Below are 20850 nucleotides of genomic sequence, written 5' to 3'. Positions count from 1 at the left end.
AGATGCTTCACTGTTGGAGCTGCACTTTCTAGTCTCATTGCCTGCAGCTCCCTCCCACCCAGGGCAGGGGGCTGGTGCCACCTGGATCTTTGCGGTCCCTCTTCCTTAGGGGGAGGGGCTTGGGCAAGATGGACAGGGATGGACAGAGGGTTAGAGACCTCAGCTGGGCATGAAGCTCCTAGCCCCTGCCCACAGATGCACAGTGGGAGTGTCGTCCTGCCTCCTCCCAGCCCAGGGCCTGTTCCCGCCCCACCAGTCACTCTCTGAACAGCCCCCAAGGTCAAGGAAACAGCACAGGAGGCAGCAGCTTGTTGGGGTCCCATGGCTGACCCAGCTGGCAAGGGGTCTCCAGCTGCGGGGCCTCAGAGCACTGACGCTACCATCCACCCTCACCCCCAGAATGTGGAGGAGGGAAGCCCCGCCCAGGAGGCGGGCCTGCGAGCCGGGGACCTCATCACCCACATCAACGGGGAGTCAGTCCTGGGGCTGGTGCACATGGATGTCGTGGAGCTGCTGCTGAAGGTACAGCGCCCACCACTGCCCACCCTGGGGGCTCCCAGAACCCCTATCCCCTGTCCATCCTCAGGGCCCTCGATCTGTCCCCACTGCCTACCCTCTGGTTTGCTCCTCTGACCCCCTGACAGCCCCTGATGCTGAGGTTCTCGCCCTGGAACCACACCTTTCCACACCTGGGCCCAATTCCAGGCCTTGCATGTCCCCTCCACTCTGCCCAGGATGTACCTCCTTCTTAGTCCCCCAGGTTCCCCTACTTTTGGCCCTCCCTCTGGCTCACCCTGACCGTATGAGGCTGGGGATATCCGTACTGTCTTCGTCTTCCTCAGATCAGGCGTCCTCCGGGGCTGAGGCCTGGCGGTAGGGAGGCAGACACAGGCCAGGAGGCAGGGCCTTGTTTGGATAGCTCCTAGGACCGGTGGGTGGGTGGGTGGGTGGGCAGCTCGTTGCACGGACGGACAGATGGCGGACATGTACCTTTGGCCTACCGGGTGGTGGGTCATTAGGGGAGAAGTGGGCAGATAGGCTCGGGGGCTTCGATGGATGAGGAGGTAGGCGGATGGGTGGGTGGCTCCCTAGATGGGAGGCATCCAGGTGACCCCTCGCCATCCCTCCTGCAGAGCGGCAACAAGATCGCCCTCCGGACCACCGCCCTGGAGAACACCTCCATCAAGGTGGGCCCCGCCCGGAAGAATGTGGCCAAGGGCCGCATGGCACGCCGGAGCAAACGGAGCCGCCGGCGGGAGACACAGGACCGGTGAGCGGCGGGTGGGCCCTCCACGGAGTGTTGGTGGAGGACCCGGGGGCCAGCTCCCCGGGCTACTGGGGGCGTGGGTTCTGAAGCATCAGGGCTTCCCACCCTCAGGCGGAAGTCGCTCTTCAAGAAGATCTCAAAACAGTCCTCTGTGCTACACACCAGCCGCAGCTTCTCTTCCGGCCTCCACCACTCCCTGTCATCCAGCGAAAGCCTCCCGGGGTCACCCACCCACAGCCTCTCCCCCAGCCCCACCACGCCTTGCCGCAGCCCAGCTCCTGATCCCCCAGCAGGTACGTGTGCCACCCCAGGGCAGCTCAGGCCTGTGGTGCCTGGCTCCACTGAGGGAGCCAGCAGGGTTTAAAGGAGGGAATGACATGATGTGGGAAATGAGGTGACCAGAAGGGCCTTTCCGGGCAGCCTGGAGGTGGTAGGAGACAGGTATGAGAGCAGGGAAGAGTGTACCCAGCAGAGGGAGCATCATGAACAGAGAGGGCTGGGCAGGAGGGTTACGAAAGCAGGGGAGAGAGGAAGTTGGGAGATGAGTCAAGCCAAGGAGCTGGGCTTACGTTGGTGGGCAGTTGGGAGCCATGGAGGGTGTGTGAGCTGGAGAGGGCATGTTTTAGAGGGGTCTGAGTTTTAGATCATTCTGGGGCAGGAAAGGATGGTGATTTGGCCCAATGCTGAGCACCCCCAGTCTGTGAGACAGCCAGACACAGACACCCCCAGCCCCACTGGGTTAGCATCCAGCTGAAGGGAGGAACAGGCTGGGGCAACCCAAAGGGGAAGCAGGGAGGGCCTCCAGGAGGCCTGGGCACCCCAGTTGCTACCCCTCTGGCTCACCCTGACTTCATGGGGTGGAGCGTATCTTTGGCCCTTTGAGTGGTAGGTCATTAGATGTGAAACGGGTGGATAGGAACTAGGGCTTTGATGGCTGAGTAGGAGTTCACCAGGGAACAACTTGCACACGGAACAGGAAACAAGAAAAGCAGGCATGCTGGGTGGCCACGGGGAAGGACGTGGGCTTTGGCAGGTGCGCTCAGCCCCACGGCCCCACATGGAGGCTGGTGGCCCTGACCCTCATCTGTCCTCCACAGACACGGCATCCCCTCCCAGTGCCTCCCCGAGCTCCAGCAGCCCTGCCTCTCCCGCCGCCGCTGGCCACACCCGCCCTAGCTCCCTGCATGGCCTGGCCGCCAAGCTCGGGCCACCCCGCCCCAAGACCGGTCGCCGCAAGTCTACCAGCAGTATCCCGCCCTCCCCACTGGCCTGCCCACCCGTGCCTGTGCCCCCACCCCGCTCACCCTCACCCCTCCCCGGACACCCACCCGCGCCCGCCCGGTCTCCGAGGTTGCGCCGGGGCCAGTCAGCTGACAAGCTGGGTTCGGGTGAACGGCTGGATGGGGAGCTGGGACGCCGCGGCCGCGGGCCAGACTCGGAGCTGGTGGTCATGCGGCGGCTACACCTGTCCGAGCGCCGAGACTCCTTCAAGAAGCAGGAGGCTGTGCAGGAGGTGAGCTTTGATGAGCCGCCCGAGGAGGCCACCGGGCCGCTCACCTCCGTACCACAGATTGCCGTGGAGGGCGCAGAGGCTGTGCTGGGAGCCCTTGGACCTGCCGGGAAGGACTGATCCCTCCCACCTGGCCTCTCCCTGGCCTAGAAGTTGGGCTTTTTTTGTGCAATGTTTTTTCCGTAAAGTGACTTCTGGATGGAGACTGAGCCACCAGACTATGACACCTGGAAGGCGAGAAGCCATCTCGGTCCTTACTGGAAGGCGGAAACGGCACCTCCCTCTGTTCTGGTACAGATCAGGGGCCGTAGGGGCAGGAATGGGGGACAAGGGTGGCATTGTAAATAGCAGCAAATCCCTGCGACTAATTTATTACTTTTTATAAGCGATAGGTAGACTGAGCCGCCACTGTGAAGGCGGCTGCCCGGGTCCTGCCCCTTGCACCTGGGACCCCATTTGCAGACGCTGCCCCCTGGGCTGAGAAGGAAGCACTTGGACAAGTCATGTATGTTCGTGTTTTCTAGGTTTTCTGTATTTTTTAGTTTTTTGTGTGTTACTTGATCCCATCCTGGCCCAACACCCACTGATTTGAGGGGATACAGGCAAGCTTACCTGTCCGGGCCCAGTTTGGATGTGACTTGGAGAGTCTACAAATGATTCCCCTCTCCCACAAAACAAGCAATCTCGATGATGGACTGGATTCTGAAAGCTACTTCTCACTATCATAGCCTCCATCCCTAGGCCAGTCTTGCTAGAGTTTACTTCTAGTCCTGAAGGCTTCAGCTTGGAGGAGGGGGTGTGGGAACTGGGACTTTCATGGATGAGTAGGAGTTCACCAGATCTAGGCAGAGGGGTCACCCATCCCACAGGGTGACACTGATGCCCTGGGAGGGAGACTCAGGACTCCAAGGGTACTACCAGGGCAGGAAAAGAATGTCCGCCCTGCACAAGATTTCATGTGCTTAATGCCCACCAGGGTGAGCCCTTGACCATGATGTGTCTGATACACCCCACGGGGTGTCCCTCAATGTGTCACAGCCTTCCTAGAATGAAATTCAAGTGAGAAAACCCAACTGGGGAGCAATGGGGCCCAAGTTTGAATCTTGGCTTCCCTGTGTGGCTCTGGGGAAATGGCTTTCCCGCTCTGTGCCTCAGTTTCCTTGTGTTTACAAAAACTAATCCCAATGACTATTTATTAAGCATCTACTCTATGCCAAACGCTTTTACTTGTGGCTTCTCCCTCAGCCAGCCTTGAGAAGGCTGCAGGTGGTGTCGTCATCCCCCTTTTTACAGACAAGTAACTGAGGCCTGGTGAGGGGTGGAGACTTGTCCCACAATCACCTGGTAAAAATCATGCAGCCAGGCCCTTTGGTGGGCCTTGTCAACAAGGGAGCTTGAATGGAGGAGAGTCTGGTGCCAGATACAGCTGACTCCATTTCCAGCTTTCTTCCCTAGGATGCTATGTGACCCACTAGGCATGTCAGACAGAACCTCCATTTCCTGTTTGGAGGTGCCTGGCAAGATCACTGTGCCCCACATGGTGAGGGCACTTTCCAGGCACTGCAGCCCACTTTGCATCCCTCCCAGAGACCCCCACCCAGCACTGGCTGGTGTTGGAGCTAGACCAAGGCTGTGCATGACTTGCTCCCTCTTTCCATCCTGGAGCTGACCGTGAATAAAAGCCCACATTTACAAAGAGGAGGTCCAATGTCTGGATTTGTGAGGGGCAAAGAAAGGGGTAAGGGAAGAGTGCGGTGGGGACAGGGTGAAAACTGGCTTCATTTGAAGGGGTTTTGAAGGCTGCATAGGAGTTCACCAATGGGATTATCTCCCTGATGCCTTCTCAGGCCCCTGGCCTCCTGCTGCCCTCTCCCTGAGTACCCACCATAGGCTCTGCCCTTAAAATCTTCATCCAGACACCGATCTGGGGCCCTGAGCTGTGTTAATAAAATAAATAAACCATCTTTGTGTCCTTTCTATACAGGTTTTTGTTTGGACTGTGCCCCATACCACCCCACCCCCGCCCCAATCCCCCAACCCAGCCCAGCTCGAGTGCTTTGGGTTACTTCCTGAGCTCTTGGTAGCACCAGAAACCTTTGACCACGCCCCCCCCGTTTCCGAGTGTCTTCGGCTATTTCCGGAAACAATCGTCCGCATCTGGGCCCTGGGCGTGCTCTCGCGCTCGCAGGGCTGCAGTTCGTTCAGCTGTTTCCGGACGCTCTAGGCTGCCATGGAAACGCTTTCAACCCCGGCCTGTTCCGCTTTCCCGAAAAGCTCAGCTTTCTGTGGCGAGCTCCTTTCCCACCCTAACGTCTCTCCTCTTCCCCTGAGCTCGGGGCCGCCTCACTCGCCCTTTGGAGTCATCCATTCTTGGCAATTTCGGGAAGTTAGTGGTCAGCCTCTGGGTCTAAACTTCCAGGGCCTCTATCTGGGTCCAAGCATACTCGGTTCTTTCCCAAACTCTCCGCAGTCCGGAGGCTCAGCCTCTGTTCCATCAGTCCAGCTGGAAGGCACTCGGCGATTTCCGGAATCGCTCGGGCATCTCAAAGCCCAGCCGAGCTTAGGGAAAGGCTTAGCTGACTCGATTGCACTCGGCTGTCTCCGGAAATGATCGGCGATCTCGGGGCATCTTCTACCCGCCAGTCCCGCGGGAGTATGTTCGGTTCTTTCCGGAAATACTCGGACGTCTCGAGGCTCCGCCTCCACCTAGCTTCACCCGCCCGGCCCGAATGCGCTCGGCCATTTCCGCCGGGGGCGGGCCCGGCTGTTCGGAACCGCGGCGGCGGTGGCGGAGGCGGGGATCCCGCGGCTGCGGCGACGGCGGCCGCGGTGGAGCCACGGGTCGGGCTCGGCTCGGTGTGACGGCGGCCTCGGCGGCGGTGGTGGCCGCGACCAGGTAAGTCCAGGCCGGCCGGCGTGGCAGGCCGGGCTGGGGTGCGCTCAAATGCGGGGCTCCTAAGTGGAGTGTGGGGCCGAGGTGGAAGTCAGAACGCGAGCGCCGAGCTGCATCGCGCCCCGCGGGAACTGGGGGCCCCAGGGAACGGGAGGGAGGCCTCGGGCTGGACCTAGCACCAGTGCTGCCTGCCCGGGACCGTGGGACAGGAACGGGGTACCCCCAGGCCGAGATAAGGGACTGGGGCTGCGGCCCCGAATGGAAGGAGGCCCTGCCTGGAGTGGAGCGTCGAGCAGTAATAAGGGGCACCAGGCATTGTGTGGGACATAGTGGGATGCAGGAGGATCGGGGGTCGACTCCACTTCCGTTCCCCGGGCTAGGCTGCCGGGTCCACGCAGGCCCGAGTGCGCGTCTGAACACGCGTGAGCGCGCGCGGGCCCTGCGTCCAGCCGGCCAGCCCCTGGCCAGGCCTGGCCCCTCCACCCCGCCTTTTGGATTCGGGGAGCGCTGGTTCCCCGGGCGCACACACCGGGGCGTGTGCAAACCTGTGCATGCTGGAGCGCGGAGGCGGGCAGGCAAGCGGATCCAGGTGGTTTCCTGGATGTCCCCTCACTGGGCCTCAGTTTCCCCACCTGTAGAATGGGAGTACGGGAGGCCAGGAAGCGGGTAAGTTTGGGCGCCCTGGAATGTGGAGCCTCTGCTCCCTGCTCCGACACCTTCTGGGGCTCTCGTGGTCAGGGGGATAAAGCCCACTCTCTAACTGGTACTCGAGGACCAGCGTGGTGGCTTGGTGGCTTTCATAGAGCCACCCTGAACTCTTGGCAAGCAACTTCCCGCTGTCAAGCCTTTGCACGCACTATTTCCTCTAGCCAGTGCTGTCTCCTGTCCTCTGTGAAGACCCGCCCCCTAGAAAAGCACGCCCTCCCCCACCACCCAGTCTCAGGAGAACCGCACCTGCAGGGCTGACACTGGGAAGGCTGTCTGGGGTGGGCTGTTTCCCCAAGACTTGGGGCTCCTGGGGCTTGAGCATTGCCCTGCATCCAGCAGCCTCCCCCCTTGGCAGCTGTGATGCCCATCTCCCATTCACGCTGTCCTGGCTCCATGTCTGCCTTGGGGCCAAGGTCCCCTTGGTCTCCCATGACCTCCCCACGTGTTTTGAGATCCTGTTCTAGGCCCTTCATTTAGCCAAGCCGGAACACCATCCCCCCACTTCATTTCTCCCCTGCAGAGACCTTGGACTCACTTCTTAGTCCTTTGCCTGTGCTGGGGCCTCTGCCTGGACCTGCTTTCCTACCTCTTTGCTTCCTTACTGCCTCCTTCTGTGCTCAGCTGGCCCGGCCCCTCCTCCAGGCTCCCACAGTACCCTGAGCATTCCCCATCACACTCCACCCACTCTGGGTATAACTATCTAGCCATGTGGCTGCTACCTCCTGCGATCCATTCTGGGCCTTGAGGTTGGGTGGATCTCGGTTTATGAGTCCTGGCTTCCTGGCCCACTGAGTGGTCCAACAAAGACCTCCCTGCTCTGAGCCTCAGTTTCTCCATCTCTAATGAAGGGGCAATGAAGAGCTTATTTACTGAGCATGCGTTATGCCTGGGGCAGGTTCTTGGAAGCTCTGCTCCCAGTGACCCCAAGGGAGGGCTGTTGTTACACCCATTTTACAGCTGGGGAAACAAGCCTAGAGAGGAGCTAGGACTGGCCCAAGGTTACCTAGTGAGTCAGGGGATTCTGACCCCATATTTGGGCCCATCTCTGGGGTGGGGGTGGGAGGAGCCCAACCTGGCTGATGCCACCCTGCCCATCTCCCCCTAGGTCGGCGTCCTGGCCAAGCATGGTGACAGCCTGTGCCCTCGGCCCCCTCGTCTGGCGCAGCCGGAAGAGCCGCCAGCCTCGGGCGCCGATGGCCCCCCATGTGAGGGAGTGAGCAGCCTGGCCCTGCCCTACGGAGTGAGGGGGGACGCAGCGGCTGAGTGAGCTGAGACCACGCTGCCGACCCCCTCCCACCAGTTGACGAATGGTGGACCGAGCAATGAATGACCCATGTCAGGGTCATGGAATAATGGTGGGAAGCAAGGCATGAGTGACCCCCGTGGTCACCTGTAACTTCTCAGTAGAAATAGTGGTCTCGGTGCCCCAAGCCGACTCAGCCGACCCTCCCGGCCCTCGCCCCAGCTGATGGGGCCACTGGGGCCCCGAGCAACAGCTTGACCGTCCAGACCCCACCCTGCCCAGCCATGGCCGGTGCTGAGGGCTTCCAGTACCGCGCACTGTACCCATTCCGCCGGGAGCGGCCGGAGGACCTGGAGCTGCTGCCGGGCGACGTGCTGGTGGTGAGCCGGGCAGCCCTGCAGGTGCTGGGCGTGGCTGAGGGCAACGAGCGCTGCCCACAGAGCGTGGGCTGGATGCCTGGCCTCAATGAGCGCACGCGACAACGAGGTGACTTCCCCGGCACCTACGTCGAGTTCCTGGGTCCTGTAGCCCTGGCCCGGCCTGGCCCTCGTCCACGTGGCCCCCGCCCACTGCCCGCCAGGCCCCGGGATGGGCCCCCTGAGCCAGGTGAGCAGCAGGCAGGGACCCTGGCAGGGACGGGGTCCCCTCAGACCCTCAGTTTCCTCTTCTTTCTAGTGAGGCAATGGCACGTCTTCCAGGGGAGGAGGAATAAGCACATTTGGTCAGTCGATAAGTGTTGACTACGCTGCTGTCAAGGGCTGGGCTCAAATCGTGGCACTGGGAACACAGTGGCGGACATAGGCCTGGCCCCTGCCCTTGTGGGGCTCCTGGTTCAAGAAGTGACAAGAATGTGATTAGGTAATGAAAAATGCTGTGAGGAAGGAGCCTCACATGGGGAGAGCTGGGGGTGAAGGGCTCCAGGCAGCACGCACAGCAAAGACAGAGGCTGCGAGGTAGGACTGTAATGGCAGGTTTGGGGAACAGCCAGTGGAGTCGAGTGGGAAGGGAAGGGCAATGGGGGCTGTGCCTCAGAGATTCTGTGGGATTGATTTTGAGGACAGTGGGGAGCGTTCAGTAGGATTCAGAGGTTCAATTTAGCTTCATCCCTCAGTTTTGCAGATAGGGTCCCTTGAGAAACCCCCTTTGTTACCTAACCAGGTAACCAAAATGAAGGAAGCCACAAAGCCAAAACAGGATGGGATGATCCCTCGAGGCCATGCAGCACACTGGGGTATGAGGACCGCACATCCCTCCCCAAAGACCCTTGGCCATCTACACTTCCAAGGGATGTGCTAGGAGTGAAGAATTGAGGGCACTGAGTGTATGTGGAAATTGCTGTATGCTGGGCAGAGCGCATGGGTTCCAGCCAGGGAAACTGAGGCTCAGCTTGTGGGAAGGAGGCTAAGTGCCGAGTGCCTGGTAGTCTGCTCCAACCTTCACAGCAACCCAGGGAGGCCCCGTGTACAGATGGGGAGACCGAGGTGCAAAGGGGTCAAACCACTCATTCGGGGTCCATTCCCCAGTGAAGGCCAAGGCCCTGGGAAGCGCCATGGCCCCAACCTTTGGCCTGCCTGGTTTGGGGCTAGAGGGACACTGGTGCCCCAAGAGGGTCACGCCAGAGCCCCACAGCATAGGGCCAGATGGGAAGCACCGAGGCGAGGGTTTGCAGCATCTGGTGCCTCCAGGGCCGGGGCCTAAGTCCCGCCTCAGCCTGGAGGAGCAGGAGGCGGCCCCATCCGGGCTCCCAGCCAAAATCTGCCTCTCCCCCTGGTAACAGCCACCTCCCTCCTCTGCCTGGCCCCGATCCAGCTTCTACACACATGCCCACTCTGGGTGGCTGCCCAGCCCCGCCCTCCAAATCCTCCAGAGCTGTGTGACAGCAGCTGGGGCCAGCCCTGCCCCGGCCTCAGTTTCCTCATCTGGCAGCCAGAAGGCTTGGTCCTTTGCACGTTCAGGCCCTGCCCCTCCGGGGTCCTAGGACCACCCAGCAACATGCTGTGGCCACCTGTGTTTCCTCCATTCGACCCTACACCGGGAGCCGAGAGCAGAACGTCCGTGTCACCTGGGCCCCCCAGAGGGAGGTTGCTCCCTCTCTCAGCCTCAGTTCCCGATCCATAAAATGGGGGTGACACATGTTCTGATGAGTCTTCCCTCCCCGTTTTGCAAACTCGTCACAGGCAGATTTCAGAACTGTCCCCTCCCCCCCATCACCCACCTCCTCTCCCCTTGTTCTCTCTCTCTTTTTTTTCCTTCAGCGTTTTTGACTTAACTGGGCCTTTCTCCAGCTTGAGGCACCACCTGGCCCATCACTCAAGGAGGCCCTGCAGGCCTGGGCTTGCCCCTGCTGTATGCCAGGGCGTCCCTGCCGTCGGCCGGAGCCTGCACACAAAGGGCCCGGTGGAGCGAGAAACGCAGGGCCGGGAAGGCCCCTGGCACCCGCTGGGAAGGGTTTCAGCATTTTTAAAACGGGGGGTAATACTTTTTTTTAAAACAAGATGACTTAGAGAATGGAGGAAGGCCCTTGGACTGAGGTGTTCTAACCCGCAGAGGGATTTTGTCCTTTTATTCTTTTCAACCGCTTTGTTGTTCGCCCTAAGGAGGGAGAGAGGACACCGGGAGCCAGTTTCTTACCTGAGGAGACCGAGGCGCAGAGATGGTGGGTCCTGGGCCCCAGGTTGCACAGCAAGCAATGGCAGCACCCTAAACCTGCTCTCCTGAACTCCCACAAGCTCGGTGGCTTTAAGCAACAGTGTACCTGCCTGCTGTTCTGGCCCGAAGTCCAAAATCAAGGTGTCGGCGGGGCCGTGCTCCCTCTGGAGGTTCTCGGAGTGGATGGTTCTTTGCTTCTTCCAGCTTCTAGTACCTCCAGGTGTTCCTCGGCTTGCAGCCACATCACCCCAATCTCTGCCTCTGTCCTCACATGGCCTTCTCTTCTTATAAAGACACCAGTCATTGGATTGCGAGCCCTAAGTCTCAGATCTTGTCTCAGAATTCTTACTTTAATTATATCTGCATAGTAAGATCACAGTCACAGGTATCAGGGATTAAGATGTGGACGTATCATTTTGAGGGACACTAATCAACCCACTATACCTGGTCTCTGAAGTTGTGTAAACGGATATTTTAACCCAGAAAATTGTTTACCACCAACTCGGCCCTCCCAGCCCCTCCAGCCAGGTTTTGGCTTCCCTGGGATGGTGGTACAGATGCCAGGCACTTGCCTAGACCAGACCCTACCTGGAGCTGCCCAAGCTGAGGTCCAACATGCAAAGAAAGGGACTGGGGTCCTTCCAGGGAACCCCACCAACATGCTCTCCCCTTCTGCCAGGCCTCACACTCCCCGACCTGCCAGAGCAGTTCTCCCCACCTGATGTGGCTCCCCCCATCCTGGTGAAGCTGGTGGAGGCCATTGAGCGGACAGGTGAGCCTCAGCCTACAACCCCAGTATGCTGCTTGCTTACCTCTGTTGATGGGCAACTCCTCCCCTCATGGGGCTGCCAGACTCACTCTGCATGGAAAGAAGCTGAGCTTGGATGCTCTGGGCCTCCGTGTTGAGTTGGGGCAGTAGTGACTCCTAGGATGTGGATGGGAATATGGTCACCAGACCCACCATTGCATGTACTGTGCCCTCTGGCACCATCTCTCTCCCTTACCCCTCCCGGCCCCAATTATCTCTGGGAGGTTGAGTAGCCATCCCAGGCCCCACAAGGGCTCCAGGAAGCCTCTGAGGGCTGGGCTTGCCACCTGGGGTAGAGCTGAACCACCCCTTCCCCTTTCTCCCCAGGGCTAGACAGCGAATCCCTCTACAGGCCTGAGCTGCCCGCCCTGCGCACAGGTGAGGGGAAGCTTCGATGGGCAGGGGTTGGAGGGACAGCCGGCCTGGACATCACGACCGACATGTCCCCCTGCACCCGCAGACTGGTCCCTGAGCGACGTGGAGCAGTGGGACACCGCAGCCCTGACAGACGGCGTCAAGGGCTTCCTGCTGGCACTGCCCGCGCCCCTCGTGACTCCCGAGGCCGCGGCCGAGGCGCGCCGGGCCCTGCGGGGTGAGCCTCGCGGGAAGCCCGGGTGGGGAGGGGGCCGGGGCGGACGGGCGCCGGCCCCGGCTCACCCTGCCCTGGCCGTCTGTCCGCAGAGCCCGCGGGGCCGGTGGGGCCGGCGCTGGAGCCCCCGACGCTGCCGCTGCACCGCGCGCTCACGCTGCGCTTCCTGCTCCAGCACCTGGGCCGGGTGGCCCGGCGCGCTCCCGCTCCGGGCACCGCCGTGCGAGCCCTGGGCGCCACCTTCGGGCCGCTGCTGCTGCGCGCGCCGCCTCCCTCGCCGCCGCCAGGGGGCGCGCCCGACGGGTGAGCGGCCGGAGGGGCGGGGCCCCGGCCCGCCGAGCGAGGGGCGGGGCTTTAAATGGAGGCAGGGCCGGGAGCCTTGGCCCCGGGCGGGAGTCCAGACCCACTTAAAGGAGTATGAACAGGGCCCTGGGGGTAAGAGGCCAGAACTGTTGTGATAGCAGGACTGATAGGATAGCAAGGCTGGGACCTGGGCTCCAGGAAGACCCCAGCAGGCCTGAGACGGAGGAATGAGACCTAGACCAGAGAGAAGGCACGTGAGGGGTACGCGTACCTTCACTTCTCCCCACCACCCCCCCACACACACACCGCAGGTGCTGGCCTCTATGCGTTCGTTGTATGAACATTTATTGAGTGCTCGCTTCATGTACATAAACAGGAGTTGGCCTCCTACACCTGCCTGTCGTCTGCCCTTCTTCCCTACCCGTGCTTTCCCGTACATCTGCCCCAAGCGTGCACACATAGTGCAGGACCGGGTGCACGTCAGGCCCCACACACTACACTCCCCTTCCCCCCAGGACTGAGTCCAGCCCTGACTTCCCGGTGCTGCTGGTGGAGAAGTTGCTTCAGGAACATCTGGAGGAGCAGGAGGTCGCACCCCCAGGTGACCCCCCCCCCCTCCCCGTATTATCTCTTATTGTCGGGAGCCTTGAATGCTGACTTGGGGCCCTGCCGGTATCCACAGGCTCTGTTGCAGTAGGAGCCAGCCACAGTATACAGTCGGTACTCAATATGCATTTGTTTTCCTGTCCCCCAGCTCTGCCGCCTAAACCTCCCAAGGCAAAGCCTGCTCCTGCAGGCCTGGCCAATGGGGGGAGCCCGCCCTCCCTGCAGGACGCTGAGTGGTACTGGGGTGACATCTCCAGGTAGGGTTGTGGGATGGGGCCACGTGGCGAGCAGGGCCTGAAGGGCAGGGTCTCTGGGTGGGCATCCCAATCCTGGGTGTCCCCACAGAGAGGAGGTGAATGAGAAGCTCCGGGACACGCCTGATGGCACCTTTCTGGTCCGAGATGCGTCTAGCAAGATCCAGGGGGAGTACACACTGACCCTCAGGTGGGGGCCTGTCCCTTCAGGGGGTGACTGGGTGTGAGAGCTGGGAGGGACGCCACCAGGTCAGAAGGACCGGGGGTGGCATGGGGAGTGGGAAATGTGCAGTGTCAGCCAGGATGGCTGGGGGTCCCCCTGGCTGCTGACCCCTCCCCACCCGCACCCCAGGAAAGGCGGGAACAACAAGCTGATTAAGGTCTTCCACCGCGACGGGCACTATGGCTTCTCAGAGCCACTCACCTTCTGCTCCGTTGTGGACCTCATCACCCACTACCGCCATGAGTCACTGGCCCAGTACAATGCCAAGCTGGACACCCGGCTCCTCTACCCCGTGTCCAAGTACCAGCAGGTCTGTGGCCCGGGGGGTGGCAGCCAAGGAGGGCGGCGCCAGCCTCGGGCCTAAGTGTCCCGGGCAGCTTCTCTGATCACACCGGGTGTCCCCAGGACCAGATCGTCAAGGAGGACAGTGTGGAGGCGGTGGGTGCCCAGCTCAAAGTCTACCACCAGCAGTACCAGGATAAGAGCCGCGAGTATGACCAGCTCTATGAAGAGTACACCCGCTCCTCCCAGGTACCACAGGCACGGAGGGGCAGTGGCGAGGCCCTGGGGACAGACATCTGCTTCCAGGTCACAGAGCAGCCATGTAGCGCCTGGGCTGCCCTAAAAACAAATCAGTGTTTTAAAAAAAAAAAGAGAGAGAAAGAAAGAACTGATGAGAAAGCACCAGCCAGCCCCCTGGGAGCAGCTGAGTCAGGACCTAGGAGGTGTCTCCTTGAGCCTCTGTGGCTCCCTGGGCCTCACTTGCCCCATGTGGAACTGTAAACTGGGGCCATGGTCTGTTTCTCCCTGCCCTTGAACCTGGATGTTACTCAAAGTGCTAGCTAATAACCTGACAAGAGTTGATAGAGACAAAGAGTCAGGAGGTCATGGGAAAGGGCAGCGTCTTTTAAAACAGGGAAGGGGGAGGACGGCTTTATCACATGAGGACTCTGTTAATAAATTACTTTCGTAAAAATAAATAAATAAATAAATAAATAAATTACTTTCGTAAGTTGGGATGTAGCTTATTCAGACAAAACGTCCCATCTCAGGCAGAGAATACCTCCATCCCCCCTGTTATCCCCAAGAAATTTCTTTCTTGTCTCCGTTTTACCCGATGGATCAACGGAGGCTCTGAGTAGACAAGATGCCTGTCTGGGATTGGTTATGAACATCAGAATCTTGGCAGTGACGTAGGGTCCCCGAGTCTCGGTTTCCCCATTAATAGTTCTGACTTTGTAGGAGGCTATTGGCAGGTTCTACAAGATGATGTATAGAAAGTACTCCGCGAAGCATCTACCCTGAGAGGGAGCCCCACGAACTGTATGTCGGAACTAGATTTGTCTTTAATTCCCAGCAGTGCTAACAGATCCAGTTGTTGGTAAGGTACCCAAAAGAGGATCTAAAGGAAGACTGGGTTTGGGGAATGGGGTTCTGAAGGCTGAATAGGAGTTTGTTCAGTACAGTAGGAGCTAGAGGAATAATGCACCTGATAGAGGGAACAGCTTGAGCAAAGTCTCCATATTAGAGTTGGAATCTGCCTTCATCCCTCATGAGGGACTTGTAAGGAGTCTTGTCAGAAACTAAGATTCACCCCCTTCCCGCAGGAACTGCAGATGAAGCGCACAGCAATTGAAGCCTTCAATGAGACCATCAAGATCTTTGAAGAGCAGGGCCAGACGCAAGAGAAGTGTAGCAAGGAATATCTGGAGCGCTTCCGACGTGAGGGCAATGAGAAAGAGATGCAGAGGTGAGTCAGCTCCTCTGCCCTGCCCTGCCCTGCCCTGCCCCACCCTGATCTGGGGCAGTGCAAGTGGGGAAAGAAAGGAAACATGGGGCATCCTGAGTTCCAGGAGGGGGGGTCATTTGAAATGGGCTTTGATGGATGAATAAGAGTTCACTAAAAAGAAATCCGGGAAATCAGCATGTGCAAAGGCTTAGAGGCTGGGAGCCATCTGAGGCCTCAGAGCCGCTCCTCCCACAGGATCCTGCTGAACTCCGAGCGGCTCAAGTCTCGCATCGCCGAGATCCATGAGAGTCGCACAAAGCTGGAGCACGAGCTGCGGGCACAGGCCTCAGACAACCGAGAGATCGACAAGCGCATGAACAGCCTCAAGCCAGACCTCATGCAGCTGCGCAAGATCCGAGACCAGTACCTCGTGTGAGTGCCTGGCTCCGGGCTCACCTGCGGGCCCCTCGGTTCAGGGCCATTTGGTGAGGTGATCTCTGCCGGTGTCTCACTAGTGTTTTCTCCAAGTGGCCCCACCTTGCCCCTGAGACCCCTCACCTGTCCCCGAGCCCCCTCCCTCTCAATCAGGCCCCTCCTGGCCCCCTCGGCAGGGCTCCCTATGGGTTGGCCCCAGCCTCCTAGTTGTCCGTGAAATGGGACCACTGCTCCCACGGGGCTGGGTCATTGGGAGCCTCCACCAGGATCCACTCCGTGAATGCCAGCTGTATGACCCCGCACATGCTAGGGCCCCAGCAGCGCCAGCCTGGGCTCAAATCCCACCCCTGCCCGCTGAACCACTGCCTTAGATGCCTCCACGGCCCTGCCATGCGCCAGGCTCTGTGCTGGGTGCCCTGTGCACATGAGCTCACTCTGTCTTCTCAAAGTTCTTTGTAAAGTTGCCCCTTGGGGCGACTGGGTGGCTCAATCGGTTGAGCAGTCTGCCTTCGGCTCAGGTCATGATCCCAGGGTCCTGAGATCGAGCCCCGTATCGGGCTCCCTGCTCTGCGGGGAGCCTGCTTCTCCCTCTCCCTCTGCCTGCCTGCGTGTCTGCTTACTTGTGATCTCTCTCTCTCTGTCAAATAAATAAATAAAATCTTAAAAAAAAATAAAAAATAAAATAAAGTTGCCCCTTAACAGCTGAGGGAAACTGAGGTACAGGACAGACAGCTGCCCTGTGTGAAGGCACACTGCCGTGCAGCCCTCAGTCCTAAGCCTCTGGTAGTGATAAAGACCTTGCTGGAATGGCGCATTCTGGGGGTTCAATAAGGGTTAACAGACACACAGTAATAAGTAGGGCGTTCCCTGGAAGGCCCCCAGGTTCAAGCTTTCCTTGACCAAGCCGAGGCTGACCCCTCGTGGCAACTGGCGGCATTGCACCGAGAACCGGCCCTCGGACGTCCTCCCTTGGCTCCGGCCAGGCTGCACTGGCCCACCCTGGGCTAGCGGGCCTGTGCTACAGCCTCTGTTCCCCTACCAGCAGAGCGGAACGAGCCCACCTTTCCTCTTCCTCCAGGTGGCTTACCCAGAAGGGCGCCCGACAGAAGAAAATCAACGAGTGGTTGGGGATCAAAAATGAGACTGAGGAGTAAGTGAACACCTACCTGATGGGGGCCAGGGAAGGCATCCCAGAGGAGGGACCGTTTTCAGTGGGTTTTGCAGAATGAGTAGGAGTTCACCAGGGAAGGAGCGTCGTCCACGCGGCCGGGGAGCCTCAGAGGCTTGGGGGGGTGAATGACCGGGTCCCCTCCCTGCTTCCCGCACAGCCAGTATGCGCTGATGGAGGATGAGGATGACCTCCCCCACCATGAGGAACGCACGTGGTATGTGGGCAAGATCAACCGGACACAGGCTGAGGAAATGCTGAGTGGCAAGCGGGATGGTACCTTCCTCATCCGGGAGAGCAGCCAGCGGGGCTGCTATGCCTGCTCCGTGGTGTGAGTGCCTGGTGGGGGCGCCCAGAGCGAGCGGGGGGCTGGGGGGTCTGCACACTCCTGACCGCTCTCATGGAGCACCTGCCGTGGGCTGGACTCTGGGAAGAACGGCCAGGAAGGAGCCCCGCCCGCCCGCCGCCGCCATGGCTGCCGCCCGCCCGAGGGCTTGTTGGGGGGCGAGGGAGGAAGCAAGGGCAGCGTTCGGGCAGGACGTGCCGGCATCTGGACCAGGTTGGGGTCCGGGAAGTGGGGCGATGCGAGTCCCGAGCGGAGGTCACCTGCGGGGCGGGAGGGGAGAGCAGGAGCGGGGAGAGCCCCTGCGGGAGCCGCCGCCAGCCCCCCGACCGTCGGCCCCTGTGCCTGCGCCCGCAGGGTGGACGGCGACACCAAGCACTGCGTCATCTACCGCACGGCCACGGGCTTCGGCTTCGCGGAGCCCTACAACCTGTACGGCTCGCTGAAGGAGCTGGTCCTGCACTACCAGCACGCCTCGCTAGTGCAGCACAACGACGCGCTCGCCGTCACGCTCGCCCACCCGGTGCGCGCCCCCGGGCCCGGGCCCCCGCCCGCCGCCCGCTGACGGCCGCGCGCCCGCGCCCAGCCGAGGCGCCCCTGCGCGGCCTGGAGGGCTCCGTCTTTGGGGTTTTCCGTCTGTCTGTCTGTCTCTCTCTCCATTTCTCTCTGTCTGAGCCTCTCTCCGTCTCTCCCTGTCACTCTGTCTCCTCCCCTCCCCGTCCGTCTGTCCTCCTCTCTGTCCCTCCGTGTCTCCGGGTTGGGGGTCCTGCCTCCCCGGCCCCATACGCCCCTCTCCCGTGGGCACCGCCCTCGGGCCACCCCGAACGCCATGCCCTGCCCACCAGAGCCGCCCCCCCCGCCAGGGTCCCCGAAGACCCACCTGGCCGCACCTGCCATGTTTACAGAGGCCCCTGGGCTGTGCGGCCCCAGCCTGGGTGCCCCGATTTTTAAGCCATAGACCTGGGGTCACGGCAGGAAGGAACTTTACTTGGCTACTTCTAAGAACCACCTCGGCCGGGATATTCTGGGCCGGGCGGGACCCGCCCCACAGACCCCAACTTCCCCTCCAAACCCTGAAGTGAAACCACCACTTGGTTGTCCCCAAAAAGGGGCCACTGCCAAGAAGTAACCCCCCAAAAAGAAAAGAATTAAAAATAAACGGGGGAACCGGCCCCACCCGGCGACAGGCCTCCCAGAAGCGGGGCTGCCCGCATGCCGGTCGCACCACTGCCCACAGCACTTCCACTCGATGGAGGCTCAAGGCTTCTCCCCGATCATGTTAGGTTCTGATTGTATTTTTTCTTGACTGTAAAGCCCTTTTTTCTCTCCTCTTTTGGGACGAGAGCCCTGGTTTTCTACACTACCCGCGGACCCCCCCTCCTGCCTGCCCAGCTAGGCTGGCGGGCAGCTTTTGTATGGTACGTTGATATTGATATGGATATAAAACCTGGAACATGTGGATGCTTCTCTTGTTGATGGCGGGGCTTCTCCAAGGCCACGGTGTGCTGGGGACCCCGGCATTCCCAGGGTCACACAGATCTGGCCCCTGGGTTTATAATTCCAGGGAACCAAGGAAGGCCGACAACCCTCACCCCCCACCACCACCACCCAGTTTAGCTGCTTGTGACCGGAGAAGGTGAGAGACCTGCCCAAGGTGCCAGGACAGAGAGGCTCAAACCCTGAGCTCAGCCCTACAGCATGGCCTGCTCCAGGCACTCCAGACTCCAACCCAGCTTCTCACCAGTGCCCAGGCTGCACCCCCGCCCCGGCCCCTCAGGCTTGAGTCCCAGCACTCAGCCACCAGCCAGGCTCTCGGGAAAGTCCCCTCCCCTCTGATGTGCAGCTTCTTCATTACCAGGTGGGGTCAGTAGCACGACCCCTCCCCTGCTGCCCAGAGAGGGCCCCCATGTCCTTAATGCCTTCAGTGCCGGCCCCTCCCCGCTGACTCTCCTCTGACCCCCTCTCTCCACACCTGCCCCTGACAGCCAGGCTGCCAGGTCCCAGGGGACATCGACTTGGGGCCTCATGGTGTCTTTGACCTGGACCATTCATCACCCTCCTCTCCCCAGGGTCCCCGTCTCTCGGCCCTTCCCTCCTTAGAAGACTAAGCCTTGGCCCTCTCCTCTCCCCATACCGCACCTGTCAGGGCCCAGCATGCCCATGGCAGCCGGGGGTAAATGAACAAAGCTGCCCTCTGATCCATTTCTCCCCCACTGGGCTCTCAGAGGAACGGAGCTGCCTCCCCTGGCCTCAGAGCCCGCGGGCCTTTCCAGGTGCTGCCCCTGCTGTGTGCCCAGGTCAGGAGGTGCCCCACGAGTAACCCCAGCCCAGATGCTGCCTGCCCTGCAGGCTTCACCCACTCCTACAGGGAGACACAGGGGGACACAGGATAAAGGTCACTTTCTAGATCCCATGACCCCAGCCGGCTGAGCCTGCAGACAGAAGATAACAGCCCACGTGTCCTCACATGGCGTCCTCAGGTGTCTGCTCTCAACCACCAGCCGTGTCTCCTTGGGAAGGTCATCCCCCACCTCTGATCCTCAGATTCCTCTGACCAAGTAGGGTCAATAGTTGCTTCTCCCACCCCCTAGGGGAAGTCTCTTGAGGGCCAGACAATCAAATGAGCGGGGACTTCCCCCACTCCGGAAGAAGACGCAGGAGCGGGGGAGCTGGGGCCTCTGATACAATCTGGGCCAGGTGTGGGCGTTTCCTCCCATGGGATCAGGTCCTGTGTCACGCCTGGCATTTGAGGCCCTGCAAAGTCTGAACATCTGGGTTACTCCCTCACCATCCCAGCCTGCACGCCTTTGGGCGGGCTATTCTCTGCCTGGTTACTGTCCTGGGCCAACACTTTTCCAGCGGTGCCCCCCACCCCCACCCCAGCCTGGGGCAACTCTCCCTCTGGCTCTGAGCCCTCCCTGTGGCTTTATTCCCCAAACTTCGCTCTTTTTTTTTTTTAGATTTTGTTTATTTGAGAGAGAGAGCACATGAGAGGGGGGAGGGCCAGAGGGAGAAGCAGGCTCCCTGCCGAGCAGGGAGCCGGATGCGGGACTCCAGGATCACGACCTGAGCCGAAAGCAGTCGCTTAACCGACTGAGCCACCCAGGCGCCCCCCCAAACTTCACTCTTATCCCCATTTGACAGAAAGGGAAGCTGAGGGTCCATCGCCTGAGGTGCCCAGTACGATCCAGAGGCAAACCGGGTCCAGGTGACTCCAGCAGGTTTGCGCCCCACACCCCCAACCCCCCCAGCCTACCCCCTGTACACAGTATAGGCTTCAGGTAATGACTGCCCCAACCCGGGGCTTCTCTCCTCCCGCGGGAGTTCCCTGCGGGCCTGCTTGCCCACCCCCACGCCCACCCCCACCCCCTCCAGCTTTGGATGCTGGAAAGGAGGAGCCAGCTTTCTTTATGCCCCCCACCCCCGCCCCCGAGGGCTGCGAGGACCAAGAAGCGCCAGGACCGGCGCTGGCTTCTGCTTCTCGCTCAGCGGTGGCGCCGCCTGAGTCAGCCCCGCGCGACCACGCTTGGTGGGACTGCAGCGTCGGGGCTGGGGAGCCTGAGACGAGGAGGGGGCGCCAGGGGCAGGTGGCGGGAGGGGGCCCACTCTCCGGCAGGGGATCAGCCGCCGTAAGAGGGCAGGGTTGCGAGGCGAGGTGCCCACGCTAGGAACGGGGGGGGGGGGGCCGGGGTCCCCCCCCCCCCCCCCCCGGGGGGGCGGGGGGGGGGGGGGGGGGGCCCCCCCCCGCCCCGGGGGGGGGGGGGCCTGGTTCACCCCGGCCGCCCCCAGGGCGGTCCGCGGGGCGGGCGCGGCGAGACCCTCCCGTCTCTCTCTGCGTCCCTGTGTCTCCGTGTCTCTGAAGCCGCCACCTAATCTCGGCTCGCGGCGCTCTGGCCCCAGCCTCACATGACCGGGCGGCCCTGCTGGCCCGGAGGGGTCGGAGCGGGGGGCGCGGGGGAGGGCGGCGCCGCGGCCTCGTGACTTCGGGCCCGGCACCTGGCGGGAGTGAGGATGCGGGCCAGGTTGGAAGGGGGCCCAGGCAGGCCAGTCGACCCCGAGGGACGCCCGACCCAGCCCCCAGGGGCGTGGGCCCCCGGGAGGCGGGTCCGGCCGGGGGGGCTG

General features: G+C 61.1%; 2 protein-coding genes across 11 annotated transcripts in view; both read left to right on the top strand.

The window, feature by feature from the left end:
- MAST3 (microtubule associated serine/threonine kinase 3) overlaps positions 1–5283 on the top strand; it is a 39118-nt gene extending 33835 nt beyond the window's left edge. For 4 of the 10 annotated variants that reach the window (XM_034998614.1, XM_034998612.1, XM_034998610.1 and 1 more), the window contains 4 exons: positions 400–522; positions 1134–1270; positions 1379–1560; positions 2365–5282. In XM_034998614.1, the coding sequence (XP_034854505.1) occupies positions 400–522; positions 1134–1270; positions 1379–1560; positions 2365–2897 (975 nt within the window). In that variant the 3' untranslated portion in view covers positions 2898–5282. Of the gene's footprint in view, positions 1–399; positions 523–1133; positions 1271–1378; positions 1561–2364 lie in introns of all 10 variants that reach the window. The other 6 variants (XM_034998613.1, XM_034998615.1, XM_034998617.1 and 3 more) reach the window with 2 other exon arrangements.
- A 267-nt stretch (positions 5284–5550) lies between these two features.
- On the top strand, positions 5551–18187 carry PIK3R2 (phosphoinositide-3-kinase regulatory subunit 2). Its single transcript, XM_034998620.1, has 16 exons — positions 5551–5673; positions 7484–8227; positions 10950–11042; positions 11406–11456; positions 11539–11670; positions 11760–11970; positions 12486–12571; positions 12725–12833; positions 12922–13020; positions 13183–13363; positions 13459–13584; positions 14661–14803; positions 15038–15214; positions 16296–16367; positions 16546–16716; positions 17086–18187. The coding sequence occupies exons 2-16, from the start codon at positions 7906–7908 to the stop codon at positions 17291–17293; spliced, it is 2181 nt and encodes a 726-aa protein (XP_034854511.1). The 5' UTR covers positions 5551–5673; positions 7484–7905; the 3' UTR covers positions 17294–18187.
- Positions 18188–20850: the final 2663 nt, after the last annotated feature.

Source organism: Mirounga leonina, unplaced genomic scaffold (assembly GCF_011800145.1).
Source record: "Mirounga leonina isolate KUSES-001 unplaced genomic scaffold, KU_Mleo_1.0 Mir_94, whole genome shotgun sequence".
Classification (NCBI taxonomy): Eukaryota; Metazoa; Chordata; class Mammalia; order Carnivora; family Phocidae; genus Mirounga; species Mirounga leonina.
The sequence above is the reverse complement of the archived record's forward strand: the minus strand, read 5'-3'. Positions and strand labels throughout refer to the sequence as shown.